The sequence below is a fragment of the Aspergillus melleus genome (assembly GCF_016097325.1).
Source record: "Aspergillus melleus strain CBS 546.65 chromosome Unknown contig6, whole genome shotgun sequence".
NCBI lineage: Eukaryota > Fungi > Ascomycota > Eurotiomycetes > Eurotiales > Aspergillaceae > Aspergillus > Aspergillus melleus.
Genome location: NW_025763375.1, coordinates 1,952,696 through 1,977,449, shown reverse-complemented (window position 1 = coordinate 1,977,449; position 24,754 = coordinate 1,952,696). Strand labels below are relative to the sequence as shown.

General features: G+C 50.2%; 10 protein-coding genes and 2 non-coding genes across 13 annotated transcripts; 6 read left to right on the top strand and 6 right to left on the bottom strand.

Annotated features, from left to right (window-relative positions):
* Nucleotides 1-120: 120 nt before the first annotated feature.
* Nucleotides 121-1,308, top strand: LDX57_010407 (uncharacterized protein; the record flags this gene model as incomplete). Its single annotated transcript, XM_046092160.1, has 1 exon — nt 121-1,308. One exon carries the CDS (start codon nt 121-123, stop codon nt 1,306-1,308), a length of 1,188 nt encoding a protein of 395 aa, XP_045948138.1.
* Nucleotides 1,309-1,425: 117 nt separating this feature from the next.
* Nucleotides 1,426-3,284, bottom strand: LDX57_010406 (uncharacterized protein; the record flags this gene model as incomplete). The annotated part of the gene is made up of 4 exons (XM_046092159.1): nt 1,426-2,275; nt 2,328-2,678; nt 2,727-3,132; nt 3,179-3,284. 4 exons carry the CDS (start codon nt 3,282-3,284, stop codon nt 1,426-1,428), a joined length of 1,713 nt encoding a protein of 570 aa, XP_045948137.1.
* A 1,861-nt stretch (nt 3,285-5,145) lies between these two features.
* LDX57_010405 (uncharacterized protein) lies at nt 5,146-7,845 on the top strand (the record flags this gene model as incomplete). The annotated part of the gene is made up of 1 exon (XM_046092158.1): nt 5,146-7,845. The coding sequence occupies one exon, from the start codon at nt 5,146-5,148 to the stop codon at nt 7,843-7,845; it is 2,700 nt and encodes an 899-aa protein (XP_045948136.1).
* Nucleotides 7,846-9,784: 1,939 nt separating this feature from the next.
* Nucleotides 9,785-10,671, top strand: LDX57_010404 (uncharacterized protein; the record flags this gene model as incomplete). Its single annotated transcript, XM_046092157.1, has 2 exons — nt 9,785-10,217; nt 10,295-10,671. The coding sequence occupies 2 exons, from the start codon at nt 9,785-9,787 to the stop codon at nt 10,606-10,608; spliced, it is 747 nt and encodes a 248-aa protein (XP_045948135.1). The 3' UTR covers nt 10,609-10,671.
* A 125-nt stretch (nt 10,672-10,796) lies between these two features.
* LDX57_010403 (uncharacterized protein) lies at nt 10,797-12,951 on the bottom strand. The gene has a single exon (XM_046092156.1). The coding sequence runs from the start codon at nt 12,810-12,812 to the stop codon at nt 10,803-10,805; it is 2,010 nt and encodes a 669-aa protein (XP_045948134.1). The 5' UTR covers nt 12,813-12,951; the 3' UTR covers nt 10,797-10,802.
* A 462-nt stretch (nt 12,952-13,413) lies between these two features.
* LDX57_010402 (isoflavone reductase family protein) lies at nt 13,414-14,358 on the top strand (the record flags this gene model as incomplete). Its single annotated transcript, XM_046092155.1, has 1 exon — nt 13,414-14,358. One exon carries the CDS (start codon nt 13,414-13,416, stop codon nt 14,356-14,358), a length of 945 nt encoding a protein of 314 aa, XP_045948133.1.
* A 521-nt stretch (nt 14,359-14,879) lies between these two features.
* Nucleotides 14,880-16,635, top strand: LDX57_010401 (uncharacterized protein). 2 transcript variants are annotated; one of them, XM_046092153.1, is made up of 8 exons: nt 14,880-15,207; nt 15,275-15,318; nt 15,371-15,576; nt 15,640-15,909; nt 15,965-16,097; nt 16,154-16,171; nt 16,239-16,375; nt 16,432-16,635. In XM_046092153.1, the coding sequence occupies exons 1-8, from the start codon at nt 14,945-14,947 to the stop codon at nt 16,591-16,593; spliced, it is 1,233 nt and encodes a 410-aa protein (XP_045948131.1). In that variant the 5' UTR covers nt 14,880-14,944; the 3' UTR covers nt 16,594-16,635. The 2 variants fall into 2 exon arrangements, with proteins under 2 accessions (XP_045948131.1, XP_045948132.1); XM_046092154.1 differs by having other exon boundaries at nt 15,965-16,171.
* Nucleotides 16,636-16,813: 178 nt separating this feature from the next.
* LDX57_010400 lies at nt 16,814-16,911 on the bottom strand. The gene has a single exon. It is a non-coding gene; the product is annotated as a tRNA-Ser (tRNA).
* Nucleotides 16,912-17,211: 300 nt separating this feature from the next.
* On the bottom strand, nt 17,212-18,823 carry LDX57_010399 (uncharacterized protein; the record flags this gene model as incomplete). Its single annotated transcript, XM_046092152.1, has 6 exons — nt 18,587-18,823; nt 18,224-18,530; nt 17,725-18,165; nt 17,565-17,644; nt 17,422-17,518; nt 17,212-17,366 (listed from the first exon to the last, which is right to left on the bottom strand). The coding sequence occupies exons 1-6, from the start codon at nt 18,617-18,619 to the stop codon at nt 17,212-17,214; spliced, it is 1,113 nt and encodes a 370-aa protein (XP_045948130.1). The 5' UTR covers nt 18,620-18,823.
* A 1,076-nt stretch (nt 18,824-19,899) lies between these two features.
* LDX57_010398 lies at nt 19,900-19,973 on the bottom strand. Its single transcript has one exon. It is a non-coding gene; the product is annotated as a tRNA-Ile (tRNA).
* A 167-nt stretch (nt 19,974-20,140) lies between these two features.
* Nucleotides 20,141-21,905, bottom strand: LDX57_010397 (uncharacterized protein; the record flags this gene model as incomplete). The annotated part of the gene is made up of 5 exons (XM_046092151.1): nt 20,141-20,380; nt 20,431-21,397; nt 21,454-21,560; nt 21,611-21,671; nt 21,727-21,905. The coding sequence occupies 5 exons, from the start codon at nt 21,903-21,905 to the stop codon at nt 20,141-20,143; spliced, it is 1,554 nt and encodes a 517-aa protein (XP_045948129.1).
* Nucleotides 21,906-22,887: 982 nt separating this feature from the next.
* Nucleotides 22,888-23,991, top strand: LDX57_010396 (FAD-dependent oxidoreductase; the record flags this gene model as incomplete). The annotated part of the gene is made up of 2 exons (XM_046092150.1): nt 22,888-23,598; nt 23,652-23,991. The coding sequence occupies 2 exons, from the start codon at nt 22,888-22,890 to the stop codon at nt 23,907-23,909; spliced, it is 969 nt and encodes a 322-aa protein (XP_045948128.1). The 3' UTR covers nt 23,910-23,991.
* Between the last annotated feature and the right edge of the window lie 763 nt (nt 23,992-24,754).

Here is a 24,754-nt window from a genome sequence, read left to right as displayed (position 1 = left end):
CAGTCCTACAAAGCTACGCAGGGAGGCCTACTGGACGATCCTCTGACCGTGGGTGCTTTCCCAGGAAAGGTTGCCCAGCAGTTACGGGCGTTCTTGAACCACCCGTCGACGCTGGCATGCATGCTGGAGAAGGAGGTGTCAGACACACCCCTTTGGGCAGACCGATTTCTCGCTTTCGCAAAGTCTCATGGGATGAACCCCGAGCATCTTCCGCGTGAAGTGAGCCTGGCCCCTCCGCTTCTTAATATCATCCAATCACTCCGCACTGTGCTTGACTCTGTCCCAGAAGGTGACCGGGCTGAGCTTCCTTCAGCATTCGTGGCATGTGCACACCACCACCGAGTCCTGCAGATCAGTCCCAGCCAAGCCGAGTGGACACGTCGGCTTGGAAATATCTACCAGTTCATGACCCAGTGTTACCCAGGCGACTTTGATTCTCAGCACGGTCCACGAGCATCGCCTTACTGGCTCGATCGATATACGCAGGAACGCTATCTCAACTACATACGCACCGAGGCCTCCGTAATGTCAATGCAACGACCCACATCCAGCGCCTTATCATTTCTTCTCGGCCCGAGTTCCAGTCGATACCGAGATCCCCTGGGCGAGTGGCACGATAACATCCCCTCCATCTGCCACGGCGCAGGAATCTCCCCCGAGCACATCCACCAAATCGCCCAATTCCACGCCCACCTGCTCTCCGACGTCGTGACCGTAACATGGGAGCGATACAGCTGCTTCATGCGCCAACACGCTGAAGGAATCAGAACCAGTACCGACTGTGCCGTTGAATTCGAAGCCTGGTTCCATCGCCGGGACCCAGTCCTCGCTGCTCTCCACCGTGACGATCTATCCCATGACCGCCTCTACCCCGAGTCCGTCTATCGCTATCTTCACCCTCGCGCAGTCGCGCAGACACCACCACTCATCCGGATCGCCTTGTCAGAATTCATCGAGCTGATCGAAACGCAGCCCGTCGCGATGAGGCCGACCACGAACGCGGAAATGGACTCACTTCTACGTGGTTTTCTTCGCGAGCGCACCGTTGTTTCGATAGAAGCGGTGATCGGCGAGCGGAGGGGCGGGTGGTTGAAGCCGTATGGTGTCTTGTATGCATTGTGGAAGATCTATACTTTGCCGTTGGAGGAGGCTATTGTTGTCGCCAAGGATCTTGTGCGCTGTTCCCAGGAGCAGTCGTATCGCTCGGAACAGGATTGGTTGGGTGAGGTTGCGAAGAGCTATCCGTATCAGGCTTGGGATTCGTCTACGACGGAAACTCCTGAGTGGAAAGCGGTTGCGATGCTGTAGATGTATTTGTGATGTTGATGGCTTGCTCGGGATACTCTATGGACTTTGGAGCCTAGCTTCACAATACAGTCTGTTTAATTCAAATCAAGGCTATCTATCAGTATTAGTACATATCTTCTATGCATCAACCTGTATGAATCTTTCAAAGAAAAATGCGACACCATCCAGGTCACCCAAAGGTGCCGCATGCCCCAACAGACCGTCCGGTCTAAGAACCACAACGCCTCCATTCATAGTCGAGATACTATATGCCGAGTGAGCGGAACGATCCTGGTCATAGTACACATTTCCTATCTTGGGAAGGTTAAACATCATGTCGCCCTCTGCTGCACTCTGGGCCACCAAGGTCAGGAAGCGAGTCATGTTGGTGGGGAATATCTTCGCAATCTCGCCCAACTGCTCCACTGCAGGCGCCAGGACGTTGTGCGTCACGGCAGGCTGTCCTGCGAAGACGATAATTGACCATTGGCCGAAGTTCTTCGTCCTGTGGAAAAGGCGAGTTGGGAGACGAGAACCAGGCGCGTATAGCAAAGCATCTGGGGCCCTCCATCCAGCAGACACCATTCCGGAAGAAGGCGCTCTGTTGATGATATTTTCCGGATAGTAGATGCCCAGGCCGATGTTGAACTGGATCGTCTCGTCGAACAGCTTCGTGAGCAGTTCATTTGCATCGGTGTATGACGCCTTGTGGCTGTCTGGGACTCGCCCGGACATGGTGGCCGAGAATGCCTTGTCGAGCTCGATAAGCTTCTGTGCTGTTTGTCGACGCTCGCTGTCGTATGTGCGCAGCAAGTCTGGGGTATACCAGCCTTTGATCATCCCGCCAAGCTTCCAGGAGAGATTCACGGCGTCATGGACGCCTGTGTTCATGCCTTGCGCGGCTCCTGAAGAATGCGTATGGCAAGCGTCACCCGCCAACAGGATTCGGTCGTTGTTGTAGAAAGTATCAGCCACACGTTGGTTGATACTGCGCATGGTCAGCACCGTTTGACAGAAGTGCAGCCAACTAATCAGCCTACCTATACAGAGTCCACCATTCCACCGACTTGATATCTAATTTAAACGGCTTCATGGATTCAATAGCTTCGTGCTTAGCTTGCTCCTCGGTAAGCTTGCCGCCGTACTTTGCCAGCATTTCTTCCGTCGTGGCGAACCCGATCCGCTTCACTCCATGATCGAGCTGCACCCACAGCACATTGCCATGACTCGGGGACTCGATTGACGCGAACCCCATATCGGCATCCGGCATGTCAGTTTCGAAATACCCATCAATTCGCACCCATTTGAACTCGGTCCGGTCCCCTTCAAATGGAATGTTCGCCAACCGTCGAACCAGCGATTGACTGCCATCTGCGCCGACGATGTATTTACTATCCAGAATCAGTCAAATCAAAATGTTATGGGAGTAAGATTCTTACCTTCTCACCGTGGAAACCTTACCGGTACACCCCTCCCTAATCTTCGCCTTCACCTGATACTCATCCCCACCCGCACCGTCCTGATCAACAGCATACTCCTCCAACTTCCAGCCCACATACGGCTCGCCGCCCAACCGCTTATACGCGCCCTGAATGACCTCCTCTGAGTACTTCTGGCGAATGTTCAGACAGTAGTCAAGAAACGTTCCACTCATTCGCTCGAACATGACATGCCATCCTCGTGACGTGACCCGTTTCCCGTCCTTATAGGTGACACTGTTCCGCCCGATGTATCCGATCTGATTTAGTTCTTCCAGGAGGTCAAGCTGGTCGAGCATTTCGAGGGTACGTGGGAAGAGCGTCGTGGCGCGACCGTACATAGCTTGTTGGTGTTTGTCGTGTTGTTCTAGGTGGTGTTAATAGATGGGGGATGGATGGGATAGGGAGCGTACCAACGAGAAGAGAATCAACCCCTTGACGGGCAAGGCTGTACGCGATGAGGAGACCTACAGGCCCGCCACCGACTATCAAGACATCTGTTTCAATGTATTCAGTCATTTTTGGTGGTGGGTCAACGTGCTATTGTTGCCTTTGGTGTATGTTTCTGAGATTGATGCTGCAATGAGTAGTGTTGGATGTGAGTGTCAACGTTCGAGAACACGGAGGCTCGTCTGTCTTATGTATCTACTTGAACGGATATGTCAGCATCATCCTACCTTCGTATCCTGACCATTTCTGTCAGATTACTTCTTATGTACTGGTTGTCCAGCATTATCGCACCGCTGAGTCAAGGGATATCTTACCCAAATACATGTATCGCTTTATACCGGCACTCATTCTTACAGCAGATTAGCTCTAGTTTGGTGCGTATCTTTGGAATTGGAATGTATCGGTATGTGGGTCCAGTACTCTAAGGCTTATTCTGGTTATCCGTGGCCTCCGGGATCCTGTGGACCACCCACTGCCGAAAACGGATATGCACCAGAATCCGCCCATAAGACCCGGATGATCTGCATTTCTTTCTTCATGGTAGAGCCTCACTAGGAGATACCAATGCTCTTTTTGGCCGAGACTCAGCCCGATGACTACACGGTGCTGTAGAGGGTATGATGTCATGCTCCACGTAAGAATGCTGTTTTCCGCAGATACATTGTAAGGCCCGATAGTGGTCTCTGTTCCATGAAACATTTGCCTGGGTACAGTATTATCTGACGCCCCTTGCACTTCATTTTTATTATGGTTTGTTCGTCTGGCTAGTGACTAGGTTAAGATAAGATGCAATATTTGACTAAAATTATATTCATTGCATAGCTAAACCTACTATTGCCACTTCAGAGCAGACAACTACCAGACAAACTTGCGTTGATGTTGAAAAGCTCACATGAGCCCCTAAAAATATCTGACCAGTTATCAGAGCTTGCATGTCCTGCAAAGAGCTTCGACGCTTCATTGATGGGTATGAATATGCCTCAAAGAGAATCAAGCATCTGCCTTACGCTTCTATATGTCATTTCTCTGTGCCGCTGTAGATCAAGGTTGAGCTCTGAGAAGCAGCCCGAACTCCGTATCGGAGGAATGAGAAGGTCCATATCCAATTGAACAACACAGATGTCCCTCTTTTCGTGGTTCCGGAAATATACCTATTCGTTTATTAAATGCCCTAGGTCGCACGCACGGTCTTTCTGTTGTTGTTAGTTTATAAGTATTTGAATACAATAAAAACGGTTCTCACCTCTGTGTGGCCCGAGTTAATCACTGGCTATTTTACCTCTAGTATGCGATTTCATACGCATTGCAAGGCAAGGCACCCTGACAAAGTTCCCTTCTTGTCATCCTTGCACGCGGGCTTCAGAAATCGGGGCTACAGTGGAAATTTGATCTGTAAAAGACTATTCTGCTAGCTGGGCTTCAGATGACATATCGGTGACGGTAAAACAGGAATCAGCCTACTCCTGACACATCCTGTTGGCATCGTTCGGTCTATCATCGTCCCGGACCCCAAGACCAAGCAGAAAACAAGGTTGCAAATCAACCGCTTCTTTCCGCGTTTGCCCCAGGTTCTCCAGTTCCACCAATACCCCACATTTTAGAGCGTCTTGGAGTCTTGGTGAGGGGGCGGACAGCGGGGTTAAAGACGATGCAGATCTGCAGCTTGGCAAGCTACTCTTCCGAAGACCATGACAGCTGCCCCGGTGCAATGATGCCACGATATGAGTGCGATTGGTGGGAAATCCTTCTGAGAGTACCACGATCGGCTATTTGGGGATCTTTCTCTGTTATAGGCTAATAGTGGCTTTCTGGCGATGGTGCAGATGTATGAAATCCGGTTAAATATTAATTGCCGGGCGAAGGGTATATGGGTGGCCCGTTATCCATCGGATATCGTCCATGCAAGAATCCAGAATCAGTGTCTATCAGTATGCAGCTTCGGTCCTCTGCATACGGCGGCAGCCTGGCCCTCCTAGCCCTGTCGCTCTTAGGAGCACAAGTTGTTGAGGCGTATGCCGTCTCGCGCGCGGCCGACTCTTCGCAAATTCCCCGTCAACGAGTAAGCCTAAACGCAGATTGGCGATTCTGGCACTCGAAGACAATTCCAGATAACATCGTCTATGATCATCGTCCTGACGCAAACGATTCAGGCCTAGTCGTTCTCAAACCCTGGATCCTCCCGTCAGGCAACGACTACATCGAAGACCCAGATTATAAGCACGAGCGCCCTTCTCATGATCCAGATATAGACATTCCTTATGTGGACACGGACTTTGACGACAGCGACTGGGAGCCGGTCCGCCTGCCGCATGACTGGGCGATCAAAGGACCGTTTTATACCGGAGAGGACCCTGAGATATCCGGCAGTATGGGCCGCTTGCCTGTGCAGGGAGTGGGATGGTATCGTCGAACGCTGCACGTTTCCTCAGCCGATCTAGAGAAAACAGTCTTCCTCGAGATTGACGGTGCCATGTCATACCCGATGGTCTGGCTCAATGGCCATTTGGTCGGTGGCTGGCCTTATGGATATAACTCGTTCCAGCTTGATCTTACACAATACCTAAAGAAAGGAGAGAATCAGCTCGCCATCCGCGTTGAGAATCCTGCAGGGGATTCCTCGCGGTGGTATCCTGGCGCTGGAATCTACCGCAATGTGTGGCTGACGACGGTCAATCCTACCCATGTGGCACACTCGGGTACGAAAGTTACAACGAGGGATATTTCGTCAGAAAAAGCAACCGTTGATTTGCAAATTCAGGTTGAGAGCAGGGGGCCGAGGAGTGAGGACGTTGAAGTCGTATCGAACATCTTTGAGATTGACAAGAACGGCCGTCGCGGTCGCAAAGTCGAGCAGTTTCCTCGATGCATTCTTCGACTACATGCGGCCAGCAAAGGCTCTGTATCTGCTTCAACGGCCATCAGAAATCCAAAACTGTGGGGTCCTCCACCGAGCCAGTCCCCAAACCTGTACGTTGTGGTCACGCAGCTATATTCCGGAAAGCGCTTGCTGGATACCTATGAGACTCAATTCGGGATCCGCACCCTAGATTTCGACGCCGATAACGGATTATCAGTCAATGACATTCCCCTACGGATTCAAGGCGTCAACCAACATCACGATCTTGGGGCACTTGGTGCTGCGTTCAATAAACGAGCAGCTCAGCGGCAATTAGACCTGCTCCGAGACCTCGGTGTGAACGCGATCAGAATGGCGCATAACCCACCCGCCCCCGAGCTCCTCGAGATGACCGATCGGATGGGATTTTTGGTCGTGGACGAAATATTTGACTCGTGGGTAAGGCAGAAGACAGAGTCCGATTTCCACCTAATTTTCCTAGACTGGCGCGAACCGGATCTCCGATCTTTCATGCGGCGTGATCGGAACCACCCATCTGTTATCGTCTGGAGCTATGGAAATGAGAATGCAGAGCAAGAGAGCCACGATGCCTGGACGGCCGAGATTGCTACGTACCTCCGGGGGATCGTCGTCCAGGAAGATACGACCCGTCCATCCACAGGCTCGATGCATCGGTCGGGTCCTAATAGCCTGTACACCGACGTGGTAGACATCATAACTCTCAATTACCAAGGCGAAGGCACGCGCTATGGACCTGCCTATTCGCATTTGGACGGAAACCGCAAGCCACCACAATACTCGGGATTCCACGAGGCGCATCCCGACAAGCTCATCATTGGTAGCGAAGTGGCATGGTCGCTCAGTAGCCGTGGCTCGTTCCTATTCCCGGTCACGAATTATACAAGCGCACCGGTAAACGACACGTCTGGTGGAAATTCAACTTCTCTGGAGATCTCTGCGTACGAGTTATATTCGGCCGATGCCGGCTCGTGTCCAGATAGAGTGTTTTCAACGCAAGATGAGCACCCTTTTGTGGCCGGGGGCTTTGTCTGGGCGGGATGGGACTACCTGGGTGAGCCGTATCCGTACGGTGAAGCTCGAAGCGCGTATTCTGGCATCATTGATCTTGCCGGGTTCAAAAAGGAGAGGTTCTTTCTCTACCAGTCACGTTGGCGGCCCGATTTCCCAATGGCTCATATCGTTCCACACTGGACGTGGCCGGAGCGGATTGGAAAGGTAACGCCGGTCCATGTGTTTACCTCTGGCGACGAGGCTGAGCTCTTCCTCAACGGTATCTCCCAAGGGAGAATCCACAAGGAACCATTGACCTACCGTTTCAGATGGGACCATGTCGTCTACAAGCCCGGCGAACTACACGTCGTCACCTACAAAGACGGTCATAAATGGGCGACAGACACCGTTCGTACGGTGGGAGAAGCGACAGGCCTTCGTGTTACACCGGATAGAGACCAGATCGCCTCGGATGGCGAAGACCTCTCTTTCGTGTCCGTGGAAGTCGTCGATGCCAAGGGAAGTATGGTTCCGGAGGCAGACAGCTTTATCCGTTTCTCGGTGTCCGGGCCAGGGGAGATCGTGGCAACCGATAATGGTTTCCAAGCCGATTTTACTCCTTTTCCGTCCGATAAGCGAAAGGCTTTCAATGGACTTGCTCTTTGCATTGTTCGGGCTAAGGTAGGTGCGTCGGGAAAAATTACGGTCAAGGCTGAGAGCGAGCGTCTCAAGGCGGCGGAAGTTATTATTGAAACACGCTAGATGCTGCTCTGGCGCAAGTATGGCTCATCTATTTTGTTGTTTCCTGGGACCAGAAAGGGTCCTGTACGTTCTGGGGTTTGGATCTGTTTCTCTTCAATCTCGCGTCCCGCCCTATTGCGTGTCCGCCTTTTGTCTCGTTTCCACACTCTATTGCCGTGAAAACAAACTCATCTATAATTTTGAGACTAGGAGTGGGGTATACTCACGAAGATACTTAGCCAATAGGGCAGCGCCAGTAATAGATAAAACTTTGTTTGAGGTCCTAGCAATGATACATAAGCATGGCCGTAAGAAAACAACGCAAAGAGAAAGCACACATCTATCGCGACATCCATCATGCTCAGCACACTATTCTGCCCCAGCAAGAAAATTCAGAAACCGAGTCCGCCTACCACGCCGTCATAAGACTAAATCAGGGCGCCGAAGAACAGAACGGCCAAATCCCTCCGTCGGAGATGATTGAAACCAATTCCACATACAACTAACGCCGACAAAGCTTCTACTCCTAGTTGTACAGAATGTTGGGAAAAGAAACGCCATTTCCGGCGTCTAGCGCTATGTGACCATGGGTCCAAGTTAGCTGAAATCAGCTCTGCTGAAGAGAGAAGAAAGAAGAAAGAAAACTGTGACCAGAGTTGAGAACTGAAAAAAACTTTTTTTCTTAGCTTCGTTGGGAAATAAAAAGGTGAAGGACGTATTTTCCAGCTTTTGGTAAAGAAGGGTATGAATCCAGGGTCCGCGACCGGAATTAACATCATATACATAATTTCTGGCAGCCGCGCCGCCACGCTCATGGCTGATGATGTCGGCCAAGGTGGTTAACTTTCTGCTGCAGGCCTACACTAATCAAAGTGGACCCACGGATTCAGGATCCAAGAAACTCGATTCGCGATCAAGAGGTAAGATTGATTAAATAGCAAAACTCGAATGAGTCAAGACCTTTCCTGTCTGCTGCTGCATTAGGCCGTGGGAATGACGATTTTTATGTCGCAATCCGGGGTATGACAGCTGGGCTGATTTCTGCGACAACTGATACTTGCTTCCATTTAGGCCTTACTTCGGCCTTCGTCAACGGCGAAAAATGAGGATTGAACACTAATGATGGTCTTGGAATCGGAATTTCCGCTGTGCTAAGTTTTCTTTTGCCCCGTATTCTCGATCGCCGATCTTATAAGAGCTTAACGCTTGCGCTCCACTATTTAGAGATCTACGAGGTCAGTATGAAGTATGGACCGATTTTCCACCTATCAACCGACCACTATAATGCATGTGATCTATTCCATGTGTAAATCTTACTCCAATCTGTCACGATTCAATTATTCGCTTCAACGAGTCTGAGGAATGAAGAAAACGGCAATAGCTTCGAACAATATTATAGGCAAGTGGCTACATGACTTCCAGAATTGCAGACGAGCTACAGCCTCCAATAGCCTCAATTCACTCAGACGTTCAAAGTAGATTCCTCTGCGAGCCCTGGATCTACTCGCCCTTGTTGCCCCTTCAAGATACGGGCCATGGGAGCTATAAAAGCAGCATCCCTTGGCTGAGTTTGCCACACCGTCACTAAAAACTCTACCCGTCCCATATAAAAACTTGGAACGGATTCCCAGAGATCATTGACTTCCATTGTCATTTTCATTCAGTCAATTGGTAACGAAGCGACCTTCGGTCATCGCAGCCACAGCCTGGCATCATTGGCTCGTTTCCAAACTCGCTCGTCCAAACAACAAGTTTGAAACTACAGTAGAACTCAAAAGGTTCACAGGATGGATACCACAACTATTCTTTCTCGCGGAATTCTTCAATAGCTATTGTACATAAATAAGGGCAAACCATGGGGTCTCCTAGCAGAGATTGTCCTCCTTCGTTAACCTCTTTAAACTAAACAAGTCCCCAATACACCTCCTCCCACTAGAATCGAACTCCCCTCGCGCGTACAATGTCCTACCTTGTAAAACACATCACCAAAGCGGACATCCCGCGGGTCATGAACATCATGTTCTCCGTCATGGCGCCGACAGGATTCGGCCGCACGACAGGCGAGGTACCCAACCGGGACATCACATTCGAAGACTTCATCTGCTCGCCATACAGCGTCAACATGGCGCGCCGGATCGCCGAAGAGCTAGATAGCGATCCGACGCTTCATTACCTGAAAGCTGTGGACAGCCGTTCCGGCAACATGGTCGCGCTGGGCAAGTGGCATATTTATCGCGGCGATCAGGGCCTGGAGGCGTGGCGGTCGTCCACCCGAACGGATAACACGATGCAAATCCCGTTTGGGTTGAACAGTGACGGCTATCGATGTATTATGGGGAAGTTATTTGATAAAAGAAGATTTTTCTTTGGGGATGGAGGGAGGGAGCACTGTTGTGAGTTTTCACTCTGTCGATCTTCTAACTTTGGTTTGTTTCTCGTGGGTCTTTGAATGTATATTGACGCTGGACAGTGTTTGAGTTACTCCTCACGCATCCCCAGTATGAGCGCCGCGGTGCTGGCTCGCTCATCACGCAGTGGGGATGCGATATGGCCGATAAACTCGGTCTAGATTGTTACCTTGAATCGTCGGACCCGGGGTATCCAGTCTACCAAAGAAAGGGGTTCAAGGATATCTCACACGACCCGACAGAGAATGTCATCGAGTACAGGGTTGATGAATTCACCGGGCGACAAGGGTTTGAGGAAGATAAAATGCGGTTTACCTGTATGCTCCGGAAGCCAGGAGGTATTGGCATTGTGGATAGACAGGCTATGTTCGCGTAGAGTTTTTGTTTTGCTTCTTCCTTTTCTAACCCGCCTGTGGTATGTGATTTGGAGCCAAATTTGTACGTATACCTCGCTGCAGTGTGCATTCGGTCAGTGTATTACTAAATGTGTTGGTTATATTCTTTCGAGTGTGACCTATAACTCGCTAAACCAACGATATATGAAAACAACAGAGGGAGAAAGAAATACCATCAACCCACCAATGCGTGCACCACAGCATTCAAATCACCCGCCAGCCCCACCGCCAAGCCTTGTTCCTCCAAATCCCATGGCACACACGCAGAAGCCCCAATGCCTGCGCGAATCAACCGGAAACTTCGACCTGGCGACGATTCCAACAATTCCTCGTTCGGCCATCGCAACACCCCGGGCGTGTTCAGACCAACACCTAGTTCAAGAACCACAATCTGCCGCTTCCTTTCAACAAACACATCCGATATGGTGTAATGGTTAACATCGCCGTCTCTCACACGGCAGCTCGGGGTTCGATTCCCCGTATCGGAAGCAACTTCTCCATTTCTTTTTTGCTCTTGTTTTTGTATCTGTTTTCCTCGCATACGGCTGCTATGCAAGTCAAGCGCTTGCGACGCGTCCGAGACGAACTGATTATATTTCCTCTCCTGCTCCCGGAACGGTCGTGCGTTGAAGTAATCTCCACCGCGAACGCACAGCGTCAACTCGCCTCTGCAGTATTTGCAACGAGGAATCTTCGACTCGTCTGTCAAGGACTGCGTGGTGGGATCAATAAGCGGTAGTGCGGCGTCCACGAAAGGATCTGACGGAAACACCGCATCGGGTCGACATTTGGCCAGACACTGCAGGAGCCGATAGCCCCCTTGCGGTGTGGACACTCGGTCCGTGGGGAAGCCATTCGCCACGAAGAGTCCGTCTGCGTTGGACGTGCGCACGAAGTATCGGGAGTCGAACCGGTCGGCGAGTTTGAGTAGTCGAGCGTAGAGTGCGGATTGAGGCCACGTTCGGACCATGTTGAGGTGGAGGAAATAGTATCCCCATGTTTGCTTCTGGGATTTCCAGCGTTGAAAGCCAAAGACGTCGTAGAGGCGGTTGAGGCCGAGGGATTGGAATGCAGGGAAATGTTTTGCGAAGAGGTCTCGCGAGGTATAATCGAGGCCGATGGCTGCTGAGAGACCGGCGCCCGCGGTGATGAGCAGGTAGTCTGCGTTCTGGAGCCATTCGCGGGCCTGCGATACAGCTGGGGTGACAACGGGATCGAGGAGCTTTGTGGGTGGGATCAAATCCGAGACCGCGATGTTGGGATGTTGTTGCAGCGAGCGGACATTGTCTCTATATATAACCCAGTCTTTCTCAAGGAAGGTATCGAAAACAATATCCGTCACCGTCGTGGCTGGGTTCGCGAAACACCACTCCACCACGGCATTCAAAGCGATTCTAGCCGCCAGGTCAGATGGGAACGCGAATAGCCCCGTGGAAATACAGCAGAAGACAACGACCTTGCGGCCATCCGGGAGTGATGGGAGAGCCTCCATTGCGTCCAGACACGACGTGTAGCAGTCCGCCAGCTGTTTCTCGTGTCGTTCGTTGGGCTCTTGTCTACCATTCAGCTGTGGACCCACCGTATGGAGAACATACGATGCTGGGAGATTGAACCCTGGAGTCACTTTGACGGAGCCCACGGGCTCGAGGTGGCCCTGGTCAAGCATGATGGCGTGACAGGCATCGCGAAGCCGAGGACCCGCGGCTCCGTGGATGATGTTATCGATGCACCGGTGCTCTGGACGGAAACATCCCAGAAGCTGGGAATTTGCGGCGTTGACAATCGCTGTGACGTCTGTAAGGGTGGTGATGTCGCCTTTCCAGACGGACAGGTTGATGGATTTGTTTTTCCCTGGGTTAGGGCTGGTTTTCAGAATCGCGCTAGGAGCGATCGATTTCGACGAGGTCAGGAGGTTGTGGCTGTTATGGTATTTGATGATAGCGTCAACATCGACCAAAATCCCATCAGGAAGGGCGGGATCTGGGGGACGCTGGCATAGTATCTGATGCATTGTCTCTAATTGAGCCCAAGTGTCCAACTCCGAAACCCATTCTAAATCGTTGTGGTGTGCGCAATGATGGCCTGAATGATGGTGATGGTGGGCATTGTTTTCTTGTATGAGATACAGAAGGACTTTGGAAAGTCTTTCTGAAAAGTCCTCCAGGCGTGAGAAATTAAGCTCCATTGGGAATTTGTAAAATGGACTCAAATTGTCCAACACAGCGCCTCTAGTTGGCTTATTGGCAGAAATAGTAGACAAGATAGTGTATAGAGCGTGGAACGATATGAATAAATTTCTGGGAGGAGAGAATCTTCACTGACAAAATGAATTGGGAAAAGAGATAGACCTTCTGTTATATATAAGCTAGAAAAAGGGTAAATCAAGAACCAGGATGAAGGGAATGCGGCCCATAAAAGCCACGATGTTTCATAGTCGAGCATCACAAACGATAAGACTCGGTCCGGCCAATCCGCAGCCGCAGAGAGCCATGCAAACAGCCCCGCTGACGGTTTGTCTTGTTTGTCCTGTCTGCTCTGTTTGTGTGTTTGTTCTGTTTGTCATAGGTGCAAACCGGTCTAGACCTTTTCAGGGGCGCCGTAGAGCCAATCAGATCAATCAATTCGGTGTCTGGAGGGTTTGCCCTGTTTGTCTCGTATGATTGATGACATCATCTATACAGCATTGTCGTCCAGGCACAATTTATTTAACTTGGATACTGCCCCTATAGAGAGCGTAATACCTCGTCTCAAGACTAAAAGATACTATTCTCAAACCACCATCAACAATGTCATCCTCTGCCTGGCGCCCAGTGGTAGCCATTGCCGGCGCCACCGGCCACCTCGGCCAGCACATCGCATCCGCATTCCTATCCTCACCACTCCGCGACAACTTCTCCGAAGTGATCCTCCTCTCGCGAAAAGGCGCCGTACCCGCTCAATTCCTCGAATTGAACCGCCACGCCCACATCGTCATCCGCAAATACAACGACCACGATCTCGCCGACGCTCTCCAGGGCGTGCAAGTGCTCGTAAACGCCGTCGGACCCTCCGGGCACTCGTTCAAAGAAAAGCTCGTGCGCGCATTACCCCAGACCGACGTCCAGGTGTACCTCCCGTCCGAGTTTGGGGTGGACCACTACGTGCACGATTTTCCGCACTTAGAATGGGACCAGAAGAAGAGGCATGTCGCGTTGGCGAAGGAGCTGGTTCCCCGCGTGAAGATCTGTCGCGTCTTTTGTGGCTTGTTTCTTGAGGATAGTATCGGGCCGTGGTTCGGGTTTGATACGAGAAATGGGAGGTATGAGAGTGTGGGATCTGCGAGGTCGCCAGTGTCGTTTACCTCGTTGGACGATGTCGGCAGGGCGGTTGCCTCGTTGTGCTCGTTGCCGAGGGAGAGGATCCCCGAGGTGGCTCATCTAGCTGGTGATACGCGCTCCATCGCAGAAATTTCAGAGACAATGCAAGAGGCAGGGGCGGGGGTAGTGGAGGTGACGGAGATTCCGTTGCAGAAGTATAAGGATGAGACGACGGCGGAGCCATCGTGGGATCCGGCTAGTTATTTGCGCTTTTTGATGGGAGAGAACCGCATCAATCATACTTTGACGGGACTGGGGAATGCGAATGAGCTGGTCAATCCGGAAGAGAAACATTGGAAATGGAAGTCTTTGGGTGATTTGGCGAAGGAGACCGAGGGGAGGCCGTGGAAGGATTTCGCCTGGCCGCCAAAATAATGGAAGGTTTTTCCTGCCCATGATCTACTCCGTACAATTATGTTTAATTTATTAAGCGAGCCGGTTCTTGAAAGCTAGAAGACCAGGCCATGGAATACTTTTATCTAAACAGGCTCAATGGAATTATATCCAGTTAAGAAGATCCAGGCTTTATGCTAGCAACTTCATAAGTCTAAATACTTACCAGATTTCTAATAAAGGTTCCCCTCGGCCCCACTATGTTGACAACGTGAGCACAATGCCGTGATATTCATGGTCTGGTTATATTCCGCGGCTCCATGGCGCCGAAAACACCAGCCTACAACATAAGACATGCTTGATTTTTAATACAACATACTCGATCGAACAGAATCTGCATTATCGCCATCTCATGATTGGACCAACGTGCATCATCGCAGCCGAAACGGAATGTATTCCGATCTGCAAGGGATGAGCTGTAAGACGCGCGAATCACGCCATTCACGGTGACAGCCCGTCCGGATTCTCAACTGTCAGCTTTAAGATGGAAAATCCAACCAGTGGATAATTCACTATCACACCAAATTTTGAGATACACAGCGTCTTATAATCCATCGCATCCAGAAATATGCCGAGTGACCATCATCCCTCTAAACTAAGAGTAGCAGTGATCGGCGCCGGACCGGCCGGACTGGGCGCGGCCATTGAGTTTCAAAAACTGCCATTCGTTGATCTGCAGGTATATGAACAAGCGAAGGAGCTGCGAGAGGTAGGCGCCGGCATCAGTATCCAGCGGAATACATGGCGCATGTTGGATGCGCTCGGCGTATATGATAACATTGACCCGAAGAATATCTTTCGGGCGCCGGATGGCCATTCTGTTCAGCATCGGTATGTTTTCTGGCATTGATTCTGGTAACGGACAGATGTAGAAGGGAAAGCTCATTGGATGTTCTAGAAATGGTCGGACAGGCGAACTCCGGATATCCAACGGACAAGAAGGTGGCGATTCTCACTCCGTTCCTCCCGAGTGCTTGTCGCTGATGAATTACAGATACGCCTCCGCGACACAAGCACGCTCGAGCTTTACGATCCGTTCTACAGCAGGCTTTGCTCAAGGCGGTTGATCAGTCCAGACTGAGACTGTCTAGTCGACTTACTAAGGTCACCGAGCTACCTTCCAGACGACTATCTCTATCGTTTGAAGACGGATACTCCGATGAGGTAGACCTTGTCGTGGGCGCAGATGGCGTTCGATCAGTACGTATATCTCATGGCTTCATGACCATTTCATCGATTAGCAGGGTATCTAAACATGGCAAGGTCGTCCGTCAACACGCCTTCCCAGACCACCGTATCAGCTACACCGGAACAACCGCCTACCGTGGCCTCGTTAACGCCCAAGAGATCCTCAGCATCAAGGGATTTCCCGATGCTGTGACTTTCTGGCATGGCCCAACCAGATGGCTGTATACATGCAATTTGAACAACGATATATACGAAGTAACAGCGCGGACCGATTTACCGGAAGATGGCAAGACCGTGAGCTGGGGCCAGGATGCGAATATTGATGATATTCGGCATCGATATGACGTGAGCCACCTATATCACCGAATGGGCAGTTCAAATGCTAATGGTAATGACGTAGGAATTCTCCCCGGTCGTCAGGGAAGTATTGAGCAAGGTCAAGGACGTCAAGAAATTCGCCCTCTTTGCCGGTCCTCGTCTGTCAAGTGTAATATATGGCGACGGAATCGCGTTGATCGGAGACGCATCTCATCGTAAGTTTTCACTTCTGTTTATAAATATACTTCTAACAGCCAATTCCGCAATTCAGCGCTATCGGGAGCATTCGGTAAGAGACCCAGCCCGGTGCCATGCCATCTACCTTCCCATTCGTCAGAATATCTAACTAGACCAAGGCGCCGGAGTGGGCTTCGCCCTAGAGGATGTATACGTGCTTACACAAGCCGTTAAATGGGCGCACGAGAGAGGCCATCCCGTGCGTGACGCTCTCGAAATATATGATCGAGTGAGATCACCACACTACGAAGCGATGGTATGTGAATATCGCACTCATTAACTATACTGGGGATGCTCAGTGACGGATCGCAGTACAACATCTTGGACAAATTCGGGCAGTCTAACGAAGCGGTTCGCAATGCTGCCTCGTTCGACGAGGCCGTAGAGATAACCATCAAAAGCAAATGGGCTGACCAATATGGGTGGTTGTATCATTACGATGTGAGTGGACCAGATATGGAAACAGTAGTATGAGTGGCTAACGAAGATGCAGGTACAAGAAGTCTGGAAGAAGGCCTTCGAGGAGGAAGATGCGAGGCGGGCGAAGCAGAAGGATGCCTCGCGACTATAGGATGAGAGAGATATAGAGGGCTGAAGTCGATTAGAAGAAATAGACAGCTGGGTGATGAAATGGTTGGTTTTAAGGAGCGGAGTGCGGTCGGAAAAAGGGGAGACAAAAAACAAAAAAAGAAACCGTCAGCGACAGGACTCGAACCTGTGCGGGCGAACCCAATAGATGAGATAGATGAGATCCATTCTAGTCTATCGCCTTAACCACTCGGCCACACTGACTTGATGAATTAAACTGCACGTAATTTGGTATCATAGAGCTATGGAAAGGTTTGGCATCCAACATCCCATTTCGCTGAGATTTCGACCTTGAGAAAACAATCAAGTTCGAAGCAATGATCATTGTGTTACTCTGTTTCAATTGTATTAGCAACAACTCCCCACTTAAGCCGAGACTAGCAGCACAAACAAAGATATGAGTTAATGTTATGGTTGTTTAACTCATGGTTCGCGCAGTTTTTTTTTTTTTTTTTTTTTTTTTTTAGCACCGTCTGTTAACCGTTATATATTCCCGGAGGTGATCTATACATGAATCGTAGAACAACCCCAACCCCACGCCTCTCTCAGCTGAGGCTGAGCCTGCGCCATACCACTTGAAATGGCATGGACCTCTTCTAGTTTCACCAAGATCCCAAGCAGCGCCTCTTGCTCCACACGTTTCGTAACCCGATCGCCACCTATATGAGCCATTAGCCACGATGCATCTTGGCCGCTTGAGTTTGCAGAACTAACACATCGTGACACCCATACAAGCCATGACAAGTGCAGGAGCGGTCTTATTTGACCGAGCTATCCCGCATAGACTGAACAGGTTCCATTTGATCTCGGCCTGTTTGGTTAGCAGAGCTTAGTAACGGTTGTCTCGACAGCTCTACCTCTCTTTTTTCAACAGCCGTCTTTCGATTAGGACCCATACGCGGAACACGTGGGTCAAAGGCGAGGAGAAGCATGCGCGCTATATGACAGTGCTGCATTGCGGTGACTGCTCTAAATTTAATGACCCGGCGTTGACTCAGGACACGAAATGGCTCCTACCTATACAATCATCAAGATACCAAACCTCCGGAAAGACCTCGTTCGCACTCGAATCCGGGTCCCTAGAATAAAGAGGATTAAAAGTTGAAGGAACCAAGGACTGCCATCGGAGGGTGTATGCCCAGAGCTCATCGTATCGTGACAGATCAGACCCCCCAGCATAGCAGTACGTAAGGACATCTGTACAATGCAAAACCATTCGATTCGTCCATGTGTTGTCGTCAGCGGGATCGAGAGATCTATACGGCGAAGAAGCACAGCAATGAGAATTGAATCGAAATGCACGCTGCTTGATGAAAGCTCGGTGAAATTCCTGGCGAAAGGCCACCCAGAACGCGGCGTGTCGAAGGCTTCCGGCTTGCATGGCTGATATGGACTGGGCGTCTAGGAACACTTGTGTTCCGCGGAGATAGGTCTCATCGTCGATACCGACGAGGGGTGCTTATTTCATTTCGGTTTAGCAGTTGGAGAAGAACCCGGAAGAGAGGCTGGTACGTACCGTCATATTCTTCATAGAAGCGAAGTATCACAGCTGCTGCAAGGAGGTTCTCATCTTGAACTTCGGTCGAGTCACCAGACAGGGACATAAGATGGGAGATGCATAGGCTTTGATACTCGAGGGCTGTCTCTTCACCAAGTAGAGGAAGCTTTTTCCCTGCAAATAGAATTTCACTCCCGTTGACAATCTGTCGCCGACTAAGATGTCTTGCGGACGCAGAATAAATAGCGTACAATAAAGGTGGGCATGATTTCGCTCTATGGGGAGCCACAAGAGCAAAATGTTTAGCGATGTCGCATGTGTCGAACTGTTCCACGATGAGTCCCATATTCTCGAAGTCTGATGAGGCTGGTGTGAATATACCCATGGTGCGAGCTCTTCAACAAAGTATCGCATTAAACAAGCATCCTGGGCTTCTTTATCGGACCAGAAAGATCGGGGCAGGTCCGATGGTTTATTTGAGCTTGTATCTGATGTTAGAGATAATATGCTTGCTATTGCTGAGCTGGCAGATTCTGAAGTGAGAGGGTTTCTCTGTGGTACAGAATTCAGACTGACTGGTCGAGATCTGCTATTATTTGTTCGCACAGTTGTGCTTTCTTCAGATGTCTGATAATTGGTGTCTGTCTGATCATCGGTAGGTCGCAGCTGCGCCTGTTCCATTGAATATTTATCTGACTCTTCCCAATGAGATTCTGGATATCTGGACTCGATGTCGTGATTGTAATAATATGCTAGATCCGGCGTCTCATCAACGAAACGCAAACCTATACAAGGTCAATACCCAATGATCTTGCATAGGAGAATGGACTTACGAGACGCTAATATAGTAGGCCACGGCTGGTCATCCGCAAACTTCAAGCGATATGAACGGTACTGGATGACCTTGTTCGGGCGGCATTGTTCGCCTCGTTCCTTGCACCGTGAACAAGTAGGCTTGAATCCATCACCTACCGCTGTTAGTAGATTAAACGGTAGTGGTACGGATAGATTGGGAATCTACATTTAAGATGTCGTTCTCAATTCAAGTTGTTAGTCGAAGTAACCCTCTCTAGACATTATTCAGAGGCATGTACATACTTCGGCAATTCTGGCTATTTCAAATATGTACCTCGTCAACGATTGATCAATCGTAAATTTGGAACCAAGGAAGTAGGTATATTGCGGCCATTGCTTACCATGGCTCCAGATTCAACCTGGGCATATTAAGAGTTGACTCCGATTCACCCAGTGACAGAAACCCTCCTAATACAATAGACCAGGGCGCAAATCGGCGAGAATTGACAGTATACAGAATGAGGGGAAGCAAGACAGCAAGATGATGCCCAATTGCATACTCTCGCATTGGTAGACACCACGCTGGGCTCCACATTGTTCGGGTTGAACTGCCCGAACTTTACCGAGCAAGTAGTTTTCCCCGATCACAGATTAAGGGAGACGGGCATAGGGAGAGCTGCATTATCCCCGATTCCCAGCTCCCTACTAGGCTCTTGTGGGGATCAACAACCTTTGACTGACTGCCAGCCGTATACTTCAATGGTTTTATACAGAAAATGAATGGAATGTCCATATTCCACGCCCGCCCACAAAAATCTTAGATATCCACGGACCCACTCCGTCCGTCTTCAACCAAAATATTTCCAATGATTCTCTGCAACAGGCAAAAAAGAAACTGATGGTCCCAGAGAGGCTCGAACTCTCGACTTCGGAGTTATTAGCTCCGCACTCTAACCGACTGAGTTATGGGACCAATTGTTGATGATGCGCTCACTTTACAGATCTATAAGACAAAAGTCTTAGCCCAAGTTACGGGAAGAACTGAGAGACAATCGAGGTCCACTCATTCTATATTACAAGTCACATATATCAAGGTCTATATCTACTTATTCCATGCTGACGCAGAAAAAGGCGGCATGTCTATGTTGCGTATCGAAACATCGGACTTTCATCGCCCATATCCGCCAACTGCTCTTCCGTGTACTTGGCATGAATCTCGTCAATCGGAACCGCAGCCCGTTGAGCGTTGATACGCTTCAAGATGAAGTAGTAAATGACCGGCCATATGATCCCAAATACTACCAGCAGAGCCAGGCAGATCCCAAAGCCAACCGGGTACTGCGGTGCTTCATTGGCGATGAAGATATTAGAGCCCATTATCTAGTCACATTAGTAGATATCCGCCAAGAACCGCAGAAAGCAAAACTTACCCCACCCAATTGACCTATTGAGATCATCAACGCCATACTGACAGACCTCTTCATAGACCCTGCCGTGTTGATAGAGATCCACGCCGTGACAGCCGGCGGAATCGGATACAGCCCGCCTGCCATGAGAAAACACCCGAACATCGTGACGCCCTCGACATGAGGGTAACGCACACTGGCCATGATAATAGCGCACCCGACAGCGGCCATGAGGTTAGGCAAAAGCACGAAAATCATGCGCTGTTGGAACCGATCGGACGCGTATCCAAACATCACCGTGACCACACAGGCAAAGACATATGGGGGCGCAGTCAACGCCTGGGCTCGAGCAGCCGAGTAACCCAAGTTGGCGATAATAGTGGGCAGGATGAACGAAATACCGTACACAACCACGCAAAGCGTCAGCTCCATGGCCGTGATGGCGTAAACGTGGAATGAACGGAAGGACTGCTTCGCGTAACGCATCGAGAAGCCCTCCTTTTCGGCAACACCGGATTCACCACCGGCGGAGTACCGATGTCGAAGGAGGAGGAACTGGCGCTCTTCGTCGCTGAGCCAGGACCCGACTTTGGCGGGGGACGGGTAAATGAAGAAGAATGATGTAAGGCCGACACAGAATGTGAAGACGCCTTCGATCACGTAGATGAAGCGCCATCCGCGGTATCCCCAGGTGTAGTCTAATTGACCGATGCCGTAGGCTAGCAAGGAGGAGAATGCACCGGCGAGAGAGGCACCAGAATAGAAGATGGACATGCGTGAATGAATCTCCTGGGGAGAGTACCATGCGGTCAAGGCGTAGCTGCAGCCGGGAAACATGCCGGATTCGACGAGACCGAGGATAATGCGGAAGGAGATCCAGCCGGCGTAGTTACTTTGCAGTCCGGAACAGACGAGGATCAGACCAACGAGGGTCAATAGAACAGGAAGCCAGATCCTGGGCCCTACTCGTTTCAGGATGATGTTGGATGGGCTAGAACCTGGTCAGTGCGATCCCTTGACTGCTGTCTTGATTCAGCCCGTACTTACGTCCCTCCAAGTGCATAGGTAACGAAGAACACACTTAACCCGGTGTTCCACTGCTGACTGCTAAGATTCATATCTTCTTCGGCACCGAATAGTTTGGCATTCCCGACCTGGGTTGTCAGTATCATGTTCTTTGACCCAGGGAAGAATGGATACTCACATTGCTCCGATCCACATACGAGAGCAAGTAGATAAAAATCAATTGAGGTAATATGCGTAGACTAGGCTCTTGTCAGCGTCCAAGTCAGTATAGGGATTCCGTTCTTATATTCTTACTCGAGCTTCCGCACAAGCTTCTGTAGTCGATCGCCCTTGAATACCTCACTCAAACGCAGATACTCATGATACTCTGGCGAAAGAACAACACCAGTAGAGTGTGTATCGTCGCCTCCGCCGGGATTGCGAAGATCTTGCATGCAGATCTTCTCGTCTTCCAGCTCAATAGGTGCTCCCATTGTTATGGAGGCAGTAATGGACGATGGAATCGACGATGTCAATCTCCAATTCTGAGCAACAAAGAAGAAGAACTAATAAATTGCGCAGATCGGCATTTCGATACCACAATTAGTTCGACGGCGACAGACTCGAATTTATATTATCGATGACTCAGTATGTTGTAGTCCAGGTAGCAGAACTAGCCCGTGAACTATGTCGCTCCCAGATCTAGTCTTTCGCTCTTCTATCCCCAAAGCTTTGTCGCAGCCACTGACCAATTGAACGGGAAAGATAGCATGTATCTCGCCTCTGCTTGCCCTCGGAACCTCCCACCGGAACCACCACACATTTTTATAGCCACCGGTCCGGTACCTTTGCAATCCTTACAACTAACGGAAAAGCAGTAGATTCAAAGGATGGATGGACTAGGAACGCACCCCGCACGCAGTATCTCTGCGCTAGCCCAGGTCATGAACCGGAACTGGGCCATCATTGGGGAACGGCCACGGGGAGGGATCCATCGGAGACGCTAAAGACGACAATCAACCACCCAGGGATGTTGGAAGCGAGATAAGCACTGATAAGAAATCTTTGAACTGCAAGGAATGGTTTGGGGGTTTCTACAACTTTTTCATCGTTTTTATCATGTAGCGAATGACGACCGGGTATCTGTAGCCGGTTTGCCTGCTGACGCGAGGGGTTATTCGGCGTGGAAATCACCGATACCGGTCGCTTGGTGTTTCCTATTGAGGGGAATGTATCATTTTGTTGTTTGATCGCGTTGTGGCATGATATGGAAGAGAATGCAAGGCTATATAAAGGGCTCTGGACAAGGGGAAATTGTTGAATGATCGTTCATCACCAAGTACTTCAAGCCAAACTAAATCAACATGACAAAAGTCACGATACTGGGAGCTGGGTAAGTAGCGTTATTCTAATAAAATTAGAACAAGATTTTATTGTGTCCAGTATACTTACGGTGCATCACCTAGAATAACCGGTATGGCCATAGCCAGTCAACTCCCCCGTCACCACGATATTACAATCATCGCCCGCAATCTTCCCGGCGACGAGCCGCATTCCCAAGAATGGGCCAGTCCCTGGGCAGGCGCTGTCTGGACCGGCATGGATGGCTCGACTCCCCGTGAACAACAATTCCAGCTGAATGCTTTAGCCGTTTGGTGGAAACTCGCGCTGTCTGATCCTGCATCAAGCGTTCGGCGCATCGAAATGAATGAATACCGCGACACCAAGACACTGGATCAGATTTGGTTTGCGGGCAAGGTGCCCGAGTTCCAAGTCATTCCAGATGAGGAGAGACTCCCTGGCACGACAGTCGGATTCAGATATCGGACCATTGTTCTCACGCCTATGGTCTTTCTTCCTTGGCTGCGATCGAAACTCGAGGCGACGGGTGTGAAATTCCAGCGTGCGACAGTCCGTTCGCTGGCGGACTTGAAAGAAATGGGTCACGATATCTTGATAAATGCGGCGGGTATTGGGCCCTTGAGGTTGAAGGATGTCAAAGATACTAAAGTCCAGGAGGTTCGCGGTCAGACGATCCTGGTGAAGTCGAAGTTCGATAAGCTGTTCGTGCGCAATGGGAATAATTACACGTATGCGTTTGCGCGAGGAGATGGAACCACCGTCCTCGGAGGAATCAAACAGTTTGGAAGCGCCGAGACGCAAGTGGATGCGAATATTAGAGCTGATGTATACTCTCCATTGCGTTCATGGGGGAGTTGAGATTGGCTAACATACCTCAGATTATCCGACGAGTCCACGAAAGCTTGCCCGACGACTTTCCGTCCCCGGACCCGAAAGATTACACCATCGTTCGAGACATTGTAGGTATTCGACCTCAGCGCGAGGGAGGAGTTAGGGTGGAACAGGAAACCCTCGATGGGCAGAAGGTCGTGCATGCGTACGGCGTTGCAGGAGGTGGTTATGTCTTCAGTTTTGGGGTGGGCAAAGAGGTTGCTCGGCTGGTGGACGAGTATGAGTCGCCTATGGCCAGACTGTAGACGAGATTTGCATACTATGTATCAGAAAGATTAAATGAAAGACAAGATATCATCGACGAAGCAGGAGAAATTAGGGCAAAAATAGACTAACGCCAAGGGGAAAGACACGTGCGGAGACGCCGATCGAGTGAACCAAAAACGTTCTCCTCCCAACTCACCAGTCTTCCGCTATCTTTCTTCATCAATTTACGCGTATTACAATGTCAGTCTCATCAAGCGATCATCGTGATTCCATTCAGCGGTCGAAACCTTTTTACGGCCGATTCAAGTCGACCCGTACTCGCTCGGGTTGTCTTTGTTGCCGAGAGCGAAAGGTCAAATGCGATGGTGCGTCACGCCGTTGAGTTGGGGTCACCACTAGCTAAATTAAGGAAACAGAGTCCAGGCCCAGCTGTAAGCGCTGTAGAGACGGTCGAAGATCCTGTGTCTACGGACTCAAGTTGACATGGCCCGACTTGAACGCATCGATTGAAACTAAGCGACATTGTGAACCTGATGAAACTGTCGGTCGCAAAGACGCAGTACACCGAGTAGAGACTCTGTTCCTCAATACGACGTGGAATGACTTTGAGCTCTGTTATGCCCCAGAAGCGTCTGAAAACAACAAGAAACTAGTTTTTCGCAACGGCAGTCTTCCTCCACGGTCAGTAACCGACTGGAATGAAGCATGTCAGCTCCCACCATCGATCAATTATCCCAGATGGAATCTGTCTGCCATTGAGATGCCAATATTTGACTTCTGTAGGGCAATTGCTGCATCCTCATTTAGGCCTGACTAACGTCGTAGACGCGAATCGGATGTGCCCCGAATGTCGACTCGTAGACGGGGAAAAGAATCGCTACAG

Excerpts from the sequence above, each read along its gene's own strand:
- LDX57_010403 (XM_046092156.1), bottom strand. The coding sequence starts at position 12,812 with ATGGAGCTTAATTTCTCACGCCTGGAGGACTTTTCAGAAAGACTTTCC.
- LDX57_010401 (XM_046092153.1), top strand. The coding sequence starts at position 14,945 with ATGCCGAGTGACCATCATCCCTCTAAACTAAGAGTAGCAGTGATCGGC. Across the intron at positions 15,577-15,639 it reads GCGCAGATGGCGTTCGATCA|GTCGTCCGTCAACACGCCTT; the intron begins GTACGTATATCT and ends AAACATGGCAAG. Across the intron at positions 16,376-16,431 it reads CACCACACTACGAAGCGATG|TACAACATCTTGGACAAATT; the intron begins GTATGTGAATAT and ends GACGGATCGCAG.